Source organism: Clinocottus analis, unplaced genomic scaffold (genome assembly GCF_023055335.1).
Source record: "Clinocottus analis isolate CAN_PGR_092001 unplaced genomic scaffold, fCliAna1.0.p SCAF_11, whole genome shotgun sequence".
Classification (NCBI taxonomy): Eukaryota; Metazoa; Chordata; class Actinopteri; order Perciformes; family Cottidae; genus Clinocottus; species Clinocottus analis.
In genome coordinates this window covers 7,160,228-7,174,372 of record NW_027175832.1, presented here as the reverse complement: position 1 = coordinate 7,174,372, position 14,145 = coordinate 7,160,228, and the positions used below count along the sequence as shown (strand labels likewise).

The 14,145-nt window shown below is 40.5% G+C and overlaps 1 protein-coding gene across 1 annotated transcript in view; it reads left to right on the top strand.

The window, feature by feature from the left end:
- Nucleotides 1-675: 675 nt before the first annotated feature.
- LOC137780293 (guanine nucleotide exchange factor VAV3-like) overlaps nt 676-14,145 on the top strand; it is a 39,716-nt gene continuing 26,246 nt past the window's right edge. Inside the window, exons 1-11 of the mRNA XM_068568784.1 lie at nt 676-879; nt 3,938-4,054; nt 7,908-7,966; nt 8,325-8,390; nt 8,964-9,081; nt 9,578-9,670; nt 9,972-10,040; nt 10,118-10,221; nt 10,818-10,917; nt 11,320-11,415; nt 13,809-13,877. Coding sequence (XP_068424885.1) covers nt 676-879; nt 3,938-4,054; nt 7,908-7,966; nt 8,325-8,390; nt 8,964-9,081; nt 9,578-9,670; nt 9,972-10,040; nt 10,118-10,221; nt 10,818-10,917; nt 11,320-11,415; nt 13,809-13,877 — 1,095 coding nt within the window. The remainder of the gene's footprint in view (nt 880-3,937; nt 4,055-7,907; nt 7,967-8,324; nt 8,391-8,963; nt 9,082-9,577; nt 9,671-9,971; nt 10,041-10,117; nt 10,222-10,817; nt 10,918-11,319; nt 11,416-13,808; nt 13,878-14,145) is intronic.

Here is a 14,145-nt window from a genome sequence, read left to right as displayed (position 1 = left end):
CAAATCGTCAACTGATGATTTGAGGATTTGATCATTTTTATAGTACTATACATTTGCAATTTTTTGGGAACATCTGATGAGTTTTCAATATTTCTGAATGATTGAATAATCATTCAGAAATAATGGAAATAGTGATACAAATTGACTTCAATGAAATCTACTATTACTTTGAGCTCCATGAAACCAATATGTGAAATGTTTCAAATGCTGCCAACAGCTGGAGGAGCTTCGTATAAAGTTTAAAAACCATATCAACCCATACACAAGTTAACACTGAAATCAAGTTCACATTTGCATAAATATCAAACGAGGAAATAACCCGCGTTGATAAAACACCGTAAAAAAAAAAAAGAAGATTAGAAGTGTCACAAAGAGCGCGTTGTACAGGACGTGCTTCATTGACGATGAAAGGGAAATGCAATTTTTTTTTTTTTTTTGTACGACCACCTCAGTGGAAATCTCACAGAAGAAGGAAGGGGGAAGTCCGCACACACCCGCAGAGAGGCTTCAGCAGCCCCCATGCAGCGTCACAAAGAGCAGCAGCTCTGCGCGTCCTCCAACAGGCGATGCTGGAGTTTTGGCGAGACGAGCGGACGGCGCTGAGCGCAGCTGTCATGCCGTGTGCAGGCTTCCTTTGGCCCTAGAGCTGCCGTTTTCTCACCGCTCTCCGACACCATGGAGTACTGGAGGCAATGCGCGATGTGGCTGATCAGCTGCAACGTGCTGCCCGCCAACCACCGGGTGACTGCGGACACGGCGCAGGTGTTCGACCTGGCGCAAACCCTGCGGGACGGGGTGCTGCTTTGCCAACTGCTCAACAACTTGAGACCTCTCACTATCAACCTGAAGGAGATCAATCTCAGGCCACAGATGTCACAGGTAGATCACGAAACAACTCGAGATGTAACGTGTGCAGAGGGACTGCAAAACTGCTGTCGAATTTAACTTATTATCACAAAGAAGCCTTATTCAAGGGTTTTAAACGTTTGATGTAGGATGTGAGGCCAGTTTCCCTTAAATTACTCTATAAAAATACGGAGGTTAAAGGAAAGCTTTTAATCATTTACAATATGTCACACGTTCAAGTCCATAGAGCCATCCATTTGTGTGTCAAACTGACATTTGGACATCTCTATTTAAGTGTGCTTCTTCTATGAATGTGACAAAGAGTCCAAAGTGACTCATTGTGGACCCTCTTGTATGTCCGTAAAAAGAAATATGACTTTGCTAATAAATCTCTTTTGATTTACTGAGGTAGCGCTATTTGTCCCTTAGCCTGTGAAACCCAAAGGGGATGATCCAAGGCATGACCTCTCGTTAATTATTCCTTCTGTCACTGGAGAGGCCTGATAAAATCCGGGCTTTGATCCACCCTTTTGTTCGGGAACATTTACTTTGTGTGCAGCAGCTCACAGTTTGCTTGCATCTGAGTTTGAAGCTGTGTATAGTTAGCTATTAGACTTTGTGATTTGTTCCCAACAAACACTCAAAACAATGTCTATCTGTATGTTATATTTGTGATTAAATATAGGTTTAATTGAATCTAATGTGGTAAAAAAAAACAAACACATTTTACTTGATATATGGTTATTGAGACAGATGTCAGGAATATATCTTCTAAACCTAAACTTAAACTCACGAATAATCTTCTTGTGATATGTCACTATAGAACAACACTTCCTGTGCACTTAAACGACGTTCAGGCAACATCGCAGGTGATTAGATCTTCATTAGGTCTTCTTAAAAGAACAATATTTATCAATAGATGATACATTTGTCATATGTATCTGACAAATGTATCGTCAGACTCTGAACACTCCATCATCTTGGCTTCTTAATAAGATTAAAGGGCCCATTAGTAAAAAACAAACCTTTTAGTGGACTTCAAAAGGGTAGTTCTTCAGACATTTCATATTTAATTAGTTTGAGATGTTAAATAAATACAAAACAAATAAATAAATGGAGACATATAGTCAAACTGACCAATTTTCCTTTAAACATGGTTGTAATTCTGTAATGAATAAAAGCCGGTTCCCGAGCAGCGCATTTGATCCTGCTTGTAAACTGCATTATTGTGTATGCGCTCTGTCTGTGCACATCCACTCTTCTACCATCTTCTTGATAGTAAAAGCAAAACCAGGGCATGATGTTCGGAACAATGAATAGCCAAAGCCTGCAGCTGTAGGCCGTCTGAATATGTTTAAGAAAGGCATGTGTGTCACTGGGCTCCAGATTTTAAATGGCCCTTGTATTGTACCCTGTTGACCTACGATCTTGGAAATAGAAACAAGGCCATGAAGGTAATGGACTACAGGAGAGAGTGCAGTGTACTGGAGTGAAAATGTGCCCATAAGTGCTATTTCTTACCATATTGGCTTGGGTGCAAATGCAAAACAAGGAGTGTGAAAGTAAAATTCTCATGTATAAATGATAAATTATTTGTCTTTCAATGTCATCTCTCCTTTTGTTTTCCATTCTTTCCTAGAGAACGTGGAGAAAAGGGAATATTCAAAGAAAATGTTTCAAGAGGGAGAGAGCGCAAGATATTGAATAGTGTCATAAGTTACAACATACAATCTTGATAGTGCAATCTCAAATCAACAGGATCAAGAACCAGACTAAACACAACCCGACATTAATCCCCCTTCAATAAGCATACCGCAGAAGACCTGCAATTGCATTGTGTGTGTGTGTGTGTGTGTGTGTGTGTGCGTGCATGTGTATTTGTGTGAAGCTAAGGGTGTAGTGTTTATTTAAAAAAGTAGAACGTGAATATGCACCATGGCTGTGAGTGGTGCAAAGCCACCATGTTCATGCACTTCCTCTGCACACACACAGGGCCCCAGGGGGGCGGTGGAGTGATTACAGGCGTCTCCTTGATGAGCTGCTGTGATAAAAAGAAGCCTATCTAGTCTCAAGAATCAACTCAGGCTCTAGTTTAGTCATCACTTAATAATGTGCAAAAGGGAAAATGATGTTTATGTTCACTGGGTGTTTTTTTACAGCACCATTTGAGTCGATGGATGTTCAGTGGCCCGCACTCGAACCCATAGCCATACGCACATTGTCTTAATGATTGTTCTTTTCCGCCGCTCTTCCCATGGAGCCACACATCCTTATAGGAAGTGACACCGAAGGAGCACACACGGTTTCTTTTTTTTCTACTGTGAAGCTTTATGTTTTCACTTTCAGTTTGCTGTGTGTTGTTCACCTTCACTTTTATTAAAGCGGCGTCAAGTTCTCTGCGCTCACATTATAGCGTTAATGTTGGTTTATTCAAAACTTAAATGGTTGGGTCTTTCAAATGAGAAAACAAAAAAACAAACATTTTTAACTCATGTTAGTAATCAGGTGGAGCTATCTCTCTGAGGATGCTGCAATTGAGACATGTGTCATGCTTATTTGTGGCATCAAAGATCTTTTAAACATTGATCAGTATCAGTATCTGTTTCCAGAAACAATAGTGCTGTTACTCTGGTTAATCCACAGGCCATGCTGTCAACAAAAATACTTTCAATGAGAACTGATTCGAGACACTGTTTCTGAGAAGAGATGTCAATTATGCAAAGTATAATTGCACTGCTGTGAGCGTTGAGAAATTTGTGACCTGGTTTAGGTTGTCCCTTTCATTTTTGCACCTGTTTCATGTGAATAACGTTTAAACATGTGTTCCATTCTCATTAACAGCAAAAAGAAACAATTGTCGTGGAAATGCTTTGCATGGCTAAGTCTGACTACAATATGTTTTTGCTTTATTATTTTTTTCCTAGTTGGGAGGGAGTGACCATAGAAGTTATTTCTAGAGTTTTTAACAAACCAATATCTACATTTTGTCTCTCAGATGATTCTAGCAAATAGGAATAAGGCACATATTTCTGTAGGTGCTCTTCAGAAGCAAAGGGATACTAACTGATGTGTCATTCTCTGCCGTTTGCAGTTCCTGTGCTTGAAGAACATTCGTACATTTCTGACTTCTTGCTGTGAGGTGTTTGGGATGAAGAAAAAGGACCTGTTTGAATCCTTCGACCTCTTCGATGTTCGAGACTTTGGAAAGGTAATATACCCTCATCCGTGTTTTAAGTTTAAACATATGGGTCCACCCATTGACGCACTTCTGGAGGGATCAGAAGTGGCCTTTGTTTGATTGCTGTGTTACTGTGGGAGCTGGCTTCAGTGAGTGTAAACAGTGTTACCAGGCCAGTGGGTTTGTGGTGCGCTCCTCAGTGGACTCGTGCAGCAAAGGAGTCTGATTAAACTGAAGCATCCTTCTTCCCTCTGTTCCCTGGTTCAGTGCCTTCGGTGCAGGACTTTGCCTCGGACCAGGATGAGTTGCCTCAGCATCTCTGGGTTATCTTTGGGGAAATATAGTATGAATGCGTTTTTCTTTGTATTAGTAGTTCATCTGATAAAAGAGATATATGCAGTGATACTGTTATTAAAATAGAGAACATTATGTCTATAAAAGTGTCATTATCATTACAAAAAACTTAATCTAGGTAAACCACAACCGCTAATGTACAATATTTTCTTCTAATACATTTTATTACTTTGTCAGCGCAGATGTTTCATCCACTTTTAATAATTAATACAAAATCACAGGTGTTTTCAGAACTCTATGTTAGAACAGTTTGATTAAAATAACAATAATCCAGGCAAAATGTATAGAAATCCTTTAGTCAGACATATTATTTGTGATTAAAAGGCCTAATTTACTGCAGAGAATAGACGGGGGTCATTGGATTGCTTATTTAGCTTTGCACAGTTTCCCACACAGACTCGCTTTACTTTCACTTCAGTTTGTTGTGTTCTACAGAAGCTTGCAGTTAATCTGGCTGCTGATAATCCCGCATGGGAGGTGCTGCCTGCAGATATGTACAGCACATACAAGCTGGGCTGCATAATCTCAGTCATGTTCAAGAGTTGTTTATCAAACAAACAAGCTTCCGAGGAGGGGACGGGGGCGGAAGGGGGGGGGGAGGGGAGAGATTGTGTCGCATCATAACGTGTTTTTAGTTAAAAGATACGTGCGTCTGCGTGTTTGCCGATTGGGCTGGGTTGCATCCAGGAAGGGTTGTACAGCCCAACAAGAAATCCTCAATCTCGTCCCTATTTTCCAGAAAACATCCAAAAGAGAACATCTCAAATCTCAGCCAGTCTAATCCAGCCGAGTCGAGGTGTGCCAACTCTGCCCGTAGACTGAGCGTTAGTCCGCTGGATAGCGAGCCAGAGCTCTCTAACCTACATTCCTCTGTTGAGTTCCTACCGGCTTCCCCCCGAACAGCCACGCTGACTGCAGTAAGCAGCCTGGAAGCCTGACATGTGTTCTTTCCTCAACATTACATGATGTCAATATTGACTGCAAAAGCCAAATGTCTGCTTCCTAAAATCAAGTGAATAGAGAAAATGAAATTCAACGTTGAACGGCCGTTTTCTTCTCAAAGAAAGCGATTGATGTTCTTTGGTTCTAACAGGTAATTTTCTCTTTTGTGTAAGGTGAAGATGTCCGTACATTATGAAGCAGAAAGCAGAGGGGTGATTATCTTAGTTTAGATTAAAGACTGGAAACAGCGAGTCTGGCTGTCTGAAAGTAACACAAGCCAAATATCCTCTGAAGCTCACGAAATACTCAGTTTTTGTACGGATTAATCAAACAAGACACCTTTTAATTTGGCTAAAACTAAACCCTATGAGATTTACACATAGTTTATTGTTAACATGTGTGAGTACTACTAATTGAGCTAAAACATAACTCTTTGGCATGCACATTTGATTAATGACGCGACGTTTAAAGTTTCTTTACAATCTTTTCATCACAGATCCCACCATCGCCAAACACTTCAGGTGTGAGAACCACTGGTTTTCAAGATGAACATAAGTTATTCCTTTTGCAAAAACGCCCCATAAATCAAATTTAATTGGCTCCCTTAATACATAACGTTGTAAAATCAAAAGCCAATGGGGATTCTGACGCTCATCATATTCCTGAATCAACTGACTGAATGAGACCTTCAGGACCAGAGTGTGTTTGGAAAATGACCCACAAGTAAATATAAATATGAATGCTGCAAATACACAAGTGAAAAGATCTCACCTAAAAGGCAGATTTTTTTTTTGTCGCGATGCAGACAAGACAACGTTCCCTCTGTCGTGAATACATGGAGTATTCTTTGCAGTTAAAAGCTGCTCTCGCTCTCACTCCAAATATGAATCTTTAAAGTCACAAGCGCACCTGGGTTTAGCCCGAGCCACAGCACTTGTTCACACAGGAAGAGGAGATGAAGTGCAGACAGACGGCTGTGAGAGCTAACCCCTCTGACGACAACAGAGTCCTTTGCAGCATTGTTACTGGAAACTTTGCTGATAAATTATTCAGTATGTCTGGGCATAATTTGGAGATAGAGCTATGAAATTATTAGATGTGTGTAACACTAAACAATGTCAATACTGTATGTCGTAGCACACTGTGGTTCGTTTGTTTGATCCGTTATGATCTCGTATCTGAGTGGATACGTTCATGTTCAGTTTGCAAATTCTGTTCAAGGAACTGTCACAACCTGGCTCGTAGGTGATGACAAAATTTGGCACAGACGAAGTTTGGGGAAATAAAATAAAGTTTATTTAGCTTAACTAAAGAAAACAGGTAACAGTATGGCATGTGGCCGTCAGTAGCATCAGTGATGTCACTCTGCATGAGTGTGATGTGGTGTGCTGTGCAGATGTTGTCGGTGCAAACGAAGAAAAACCCAACCAAACCTGAAACCAAAATAAGAGCGCAACCACCGGCCTATCTTCCCACAAACCTGCGCGCCGCCCAACTGCCGGCGCTGGCCTCTTATTCCACTTGCCGGCCCAGGTGCTGTGCAATCACTGCACACCTGCAGTGCTCAGGGGCCGTCACAGGAACATAATAATATGAATAATTATTATTATTGCACTATTAGCACAGATTAAAGCTGTTCGGCTCCCCAGTTTCATTTGAAGACTTCTGGCACAAACACGTACAACTAATGCTCATACACTGGCTCATACATTGGTTTTAAAGCTGTCTTTTGTCCCATTCAAATTGTAATGTGTTTTTTTTTTTACTTCAAATGTGCATTTGAAAAAAGAGACTATTCTATTAACGCAAGTGAGGAATTTGTAACTTTGATAATATTTGATGTTGGCGATGGAAGCAGCGTGTAGAGGTTTCAGCGTATCGGTTTATTAGTGCAGTTAAGTTGGATCCCAGTTCCGGTACAGATCTGTTGATCAGACTTCTCACCTCTGTCTCACACACACCCCCTCTAACCACACACACACACACGCACACGCACGCGCACGCGCACACACACCCAACCCACACACACATACACATTGTGTGTGTGTGTGTGTGGGTTGGGTGAAACGCAAAGGACGAAGCCTGACCATTTCCTCCAGACCACGCGTGTCTTTCTCTGTCTGCGGTCCGTCTCATTATAAATCGTACTTATTGCCATCAAAATAATAGAATCATAACACAAATGATGATAATGTAAATAATATAACTAACTAATAATTCAAATAAAAACACATTTCAGTGTATCATAATTTAAGGCCACTTGAGTGACAGGTGGGTGCTGTATCAGGTCGCTAGCTGCTAGCTGTCGCTCTGCTAATGTCCACATTTTTGACTCCTTACTGCCAAGATGGCGACGGGCGGCAGGGATGCCACCCACTTTGAGACATAGTAACAACGCTACCACGACAAATATGGAATTATAAAAATCTGAAAATGAATTCCTCGATGTGTGAAGCTATTAAAATGAGTTGTATTTAATACAATAATTCCTGGTGACATTATGCTAGCATAGCATTCTGCGTCTCCCCCCCTTTCCCGCCCCCTTTCTTGTGTCCGTATTAATGAACACACTTTTTTATTTGACCAGGTTATGGACACACTATCCAAGCTCTCCTACACAGCCATTGCACAGCAAGGAGGAATCAAGTAAGTTACCAAATATTTAAAAAAAAAAACTTGAGCAATTTGTTAGAGCAATTCTTTAAAAAAAATAAGTATACCCTGAGAGACAGAAAAGACATACATGAGGATATATATGTATATCTTTAATAATTTTTTATGTGAGAACGTGAGAATGGACGAGTTGCAGATCTTCATCTCAATACATTTTGACTTCTGTTTTCGTGCAGTACAAAAGCATATTTTACTTTTTTTGGGATGCTTCAAAACATTGTAATACCTCAACAGTTAGTTTCCTGCTAAAAGTAACTCATCGGTAGTATTTTCCTCATCGTGACTTTTCTGTTAAACACTGAGCCTCACACTGCTTTGCTGTCATTTCCAGGCCATTTCCCACAGAGGAGAGCCTCAAAGACGAGGACATTTACAATAATCTGGAAGACTTGATTGAGTATGTATGAGGCTCCTCTCTGCGGGGCCGTTACTGGTGATTATTTAGCTCTGTAGCAGAATCATTATCCATGCTCTCCAGGGGTCTGGACACCTACATATTTTGGTAAAAGGCTTGCTGGCTCCGTTTCTCTGTTTCTGTCAAAGGGAACGAATGAGTAATACTGCATGTTTTCGCTGACTTCTTGCACACCACCCACATCAATCACATTTGATCGACAGCGACAAATAAGGGCAATCCAATATGAGTAAAGCAAGTCCAATATTTGTATTAGTTTCATGTCACATTCCAGTTATTCTCAGAGCATGTCTCATTATCTATAACAAGCTGTGATTACGATGCGTTCATGAACATGATGATAAGATCAACCCACGATAGAAAACTATTTTTAATGACATAAACACTACAGAAACGGTGTTGCCAGTCAATGTATTTCTGGTTTGAACATCGCTGTTAACATGGCATCTGCTTCATTAATCACAAATTGTTGCCCCAAGGCTTTCACAATGCAATCATTTATTTGATAATGTGTGTGTGTGTGTGTGTGTGTGTGTGCGTGTGTGTGCGTGATAGTGAAAATGCCCCCGATGATGAGGACGACTTGTATGCAGCGGTCTACGGTGTGGAAGAAGACTACGCAGGTGGAGAGATCTATGAAGACCTCATGAGGAATGAGCAGCGTCCCCCTTTGGTACCGCCATGACACACACACACACACACACACACACACACACACACACACACACACACACACACACACACACACACACACACACACACACACACACACACAGATGTATGATCAGCAAAATGTGCTGTTAGACGTGACAGAGCAGCTGTGGATACAAACACCTTCACACACTTCTTGTAGGTTATCAGTGATCATTGAGAGGGATTATGTCATTTCCCTGTGAGGCGATGTGGCCGTTCATCTATTCATATTGCAGTTCGATGCACGCAGGAGGAAGTGGGCACATGCTGTTTCAAAAATACTGTCGTTATAATAAATAATTACTTTTACGAAAAGAAAAGAAAACAACGTATTACAGTTCCCAACTTTTGGTGATGTCATCTCAATGCAGACGTTTAATTTCAGCGGTCTGAGTCCAGTCTCCGGTGTCTGCAGAGAAACAAAAGGAAATAAAGTGCTGTTCAGGCAACATTTTCTAAGGCGTGCGTCTTTCTAGAAGCAGGCAGAGGTGGACGTCCGAAGCTGCTGCCTCACGGAGATCAAACAGACGGAGGAGAAATACACAGAGACCCTGGAGTCCATCGAGAAGGTTCAATAATATCTTATATGTGATAATAACAATATCTGATATGTTCTATCGAGCACTGCCATCAAATGTTCCAACAGGAACAACGCATGAGTTTCTTTGTTTCAAACTCATAAATGCATCTGCACATTAGACGATTTAATGTGAACTTTTTCCCTGTTATTTAGTTATTTGTTTCTGTATATTCAGCTGTTTTAAAATAATAATAATAATTATGGTTCACTGGTTCCAGTTAAACAATGAGTTTGTGAAAGAATCTGAGGAGAGGCGTTTCATTCAGGTGTTGAATTGTTTCTGTCTCCAGTATTTCCTGAACCCGCTCAGGAACTTTTTCTCTGTGGCTGAAATCGACAAAGTTTTCGTCAACATTCCAGTAAGTCCTACACGTTTCCCTTCTTAAAATCAAATGTTCATATCCATTATACCAATGTCGTTTTTCCTCCAATGCAGGACCTGGTTAAAGTTCACAAGAGCCTGATGGTCGACGTGCAGGACTCCATCCTAAACAAAAACGCCTTAAATCTCTACCAGATTTTTATCCGCTACAAAGAGAGGTATTCATGCAAACATCCATCGTTATTTGTTGTTAGATTTCAAGGAAAGTACAGTATGTGCGTTGCAGTAATCAGCTTTACGCGTGCACCATATCAATGTACTTTCCTCGTACATGTTTCTTTCATTACATTGGAATACATTGTCTTGTAATACTACGACGGACATGACGACCTCATTTACATCCGACACATTCACTTGTGTGTATCTATCCTGCTGCACACCGGCTGTTTGCCATTCACCAGTTATGCATTTGAATTATGACAGGCATGGACATGTTGCTCTGTGTGTGTTAAAAACATTCAGATTTAATGCAGTTTCCTCTATTTCAGTTATCTATATAGTCCAGAATTACACTGAAAGTATTAGAAAATGATCCACATGAGAGCAAGGACGATTATCTTAGTCATATCATGATGTAATGTAGATGTCTTGCATCTTCTTTTGAGAGAATCCCTTGATAACATCTTCATCTAAAGCAACATGAGTGCAACATATTGCTCTTTCTAATTTTGAGTGAGCACAGTGTCTCTACACCCACTGGCTGTCCAAAATCACCACTCGTCAATGGCTTCCCTGTCTTTCCTCTGCATTGTAGACTGCTCATTTATGGGATATACTGCAGTCAGGTGGAGATCGCCATTGCTGTGTTAGACATCATTTGCAAAGAGAAGGAGGACGTCCGTCTAAAGCTGGAGGTGAGACACCTGAATAATGCACCTGTACACACTCCCCGTTGTACGGAGATCATGTTCGCCAGCGGCCCCTAGTGTTCATTATGTGCACGACACATATATTACATGACATGTTATATGGCATTATGTATCTTGTTCTATTCAGCTTCAAGAAACTTCAAACACTTTGCTACAATACATTAACACAAATAGCTGATTGGTGTGATACAAATTAAAGTAACTGTAAGATAAAAACTGTGGGCTTGGTATGCGCTCCATAACACAAAATAGGATACAACAATTGTCCATACCCAATTTTACATGACAATCTGGTTGTGGCCATTGTCTGTCTCGGTAATGCGTCATCTGTATAGTAATGCATTGTCACTCATGCTGTTATGAATATGCGTCTTGTGTTTGACGCAGGAGTGCTCAAAGAGAGCCAACAATGGGAAGTTTACACTGAGGGACCTGCTGGTTGTCCCGATGCAGAGAGTCCTCAAGTACCACCTACTTCTTCAGGTAGGGAGCTCAGACTGCACTCATTCAAAGTAAAGAAAACTGTTTATTTCAGAGATGAGTCCTCCCTGGCTGCATAAATATGTGTTCATCACAGAAATCACCTGAGGCCTATTTCACAAAAGCAGTATTAAGAAATCCAGTCACACAGAAAGCGAGGCGTGACCTCGTCCAGTCCGTGCATCCCGGCTTTACCGTTCACGTTGGCCAAGTTTAGGAGGTGTGTGTTACATGTGTGTGTTCACGGCGGTCTTCTAAATCACAGTTTTTATGCTAAAATGCGCAACAGCTACTAAAGGGAAGTTATGAAGATGCAAATAATATGTAAAAAGAGTGGACAGTTGACTAAAAATATGCATTCGCTGACATTGAATGCTTTTAATTAGCAGCTCCACTGCAACATTTGGGCCTTAATGCCAGTCCAGGACACCACAGCGGCAGTTGTTGAGGCAAGAATAAGCATCAACATTGTCAAAATTGTACCTGTTGTTGAATGCAATCAAACTTGCAGCCATCTTGCATACATGCTGATTTTTTTTTTCTTTCTGTAAACGATCTCAAGTTGTTCTGCTCTGAGATCGACCTCTAGCAGTTAATGCCATCTCAGTTGATTCAAAGTGTTTGACGCCCTTCTCTCAGTAGAGAAGTGGCCACTTGAGGGCGACATTCCCCACAACTTTGCCCCTTCTCAGAAACTTCTCAATAAAAAAAAACAATTTAGACGTTGCCTTTACTCTGCTTATGTCACATCTCTCAAAGCAAGTACAGTGAATAAAGGAAGTAAAATAGTTTTATGTCTGTCTGAATACATTTGAGCTTACAACATTTCCTTCAAACAAGTGCCTTTCTCACCTGATTGCGAAACACATTTACACGTGAAATTATCATTCCATGACTTATTGGCTGAACACAATTACATCTACGGCTTGCAGTATGGCTCCACTCTTGCTTCCTTTAGAAATCAGACATGCAGCCTTTCAAAAATCCAAATTTCAGGACCTCCTGATGACTGTGTGACACCGTCTCCACTAGTTAGTCTGAATTGGAGGTCAGACCATAGCTGGCAGGGGCAGACGAGGACAGCGACGGGAGAGCTGCTCGTGGAGGGTAAATGCCTCTGTGGTGAACGCTGGTGATCCTGGTGTTCTCAGCCGCCCCCTCAGGAGATACTTTGGAAAAGTGGGTAAAAAGATAGGAAGAGAAGAGGAAAGGGTGACGTGAAGTGAGAGTGGATGCTGCAGAGCCAGTCGGCAGCACTGTCGAGGAATCATTCATCTCTCCATTTTGTCACGTAATCAGAGAGGTAATGAAGGGCTACATGCCTAAAAGGATTGCCTCCACCTTTATTATCAGATATGATACATAATATACATATTGATGTAATTTAATTATGTCTCGGGTGAAATCAACAGCAAGCATCTGTCTAGAATTAAAAAAAAGAAGCAATATAGTCTCTGTGAAATGGTGGAACTGGTGCCACACGTAGAAAAAATAAACTGATAAATGATGTTATGATGTGTAGTTATGTTTGCTGCGAATATGTCTCACTCTAGACTAGTATAACTTCATTTTATCTGGCTTCTTGGCTGTTTAACTGGTGTTTTCACGGTAATGCAACTAAACTCATCGACTAGAGATTTCACAGAGCCACTGTGTATGTTACACTCCCGCAATAACTTTCATGTGTTGATTAATGGAACAGATGTTACAGATGTGTGAAGAGCAATTCATATCCTTCATTTTAATGTAAAAGTAGCAAAACTAAACTGTGAAAAACGTCACGTGTTTCTATATTATGATTGAAGTATTATTACTGATCCACTGATGTGTAAGCAGCATTTTCATGTTGTATGATTGAGGTGAAGCCAGTTTACTGATCTTATTAAAGTCTTTACTTGCAAAATTGTAGCTGTCAAATAATGTTGTGAGGCAAAGGTACAAAGTTTACTTCTGAGATAAAGTAGAATATATAAATAAAGTAGCATAACATGTTAATACTTTCTAAAATACTTCATACTACAAGTAGTATACTTGAGTCAACTCTGATTGATTCCAGTACTGCTCTTCTGATGTAACGCTTTTTGAACAAACTGTCTTAATCTTTTATGGTGTTAATTGAAGCATATCTTCATACATTAAAAATATATACATATACATTTATATATTCAGCTAGCTATTCAGCTAATACCTCTTCTGCCCTCAAATAAGATTAATTTAAGAGAATTACTAGAGCATGAAAAGGCTTTTTTGTTATGAAAACTACACGGTAGCATTAAAAAGTAATCTAAATTGAAATAAAATCAATAACCCAACTACTCATGCTGATGTGTTGGCTTGAGTGTGAGTTTTGTGTGTGAACACGGTCTTTCCTTTTGCTTCCTGTCCTCCTCTGACAGGAACTAGTCAAACACACTCACGATGCTGCTGACAAGAGCAACTTGAAGATTGCTCTTGATGCCATGAAAGTAAGTGCAGTGCTTTTGGTACATGGTGTGTAATCATTGGGATGTCCGCTTGTTAGCAATCGCAGGAGGACTTAGTGGAAACATTCGGTCTGCCATTCAACTATCAACTTTTATTAGATGACAAAAGCAGAAGTCATGAATCAGTCATGGTTTTCTGCTTCAAGTGGCTGTGAATTGATTCCACCTTTTTTTTTTTTTTTTCCATCACACTGGGAAATGCTTTCCTTTTCCAGCTCTGTATGTAATCAGAGCTTGATAGACAGCTGAT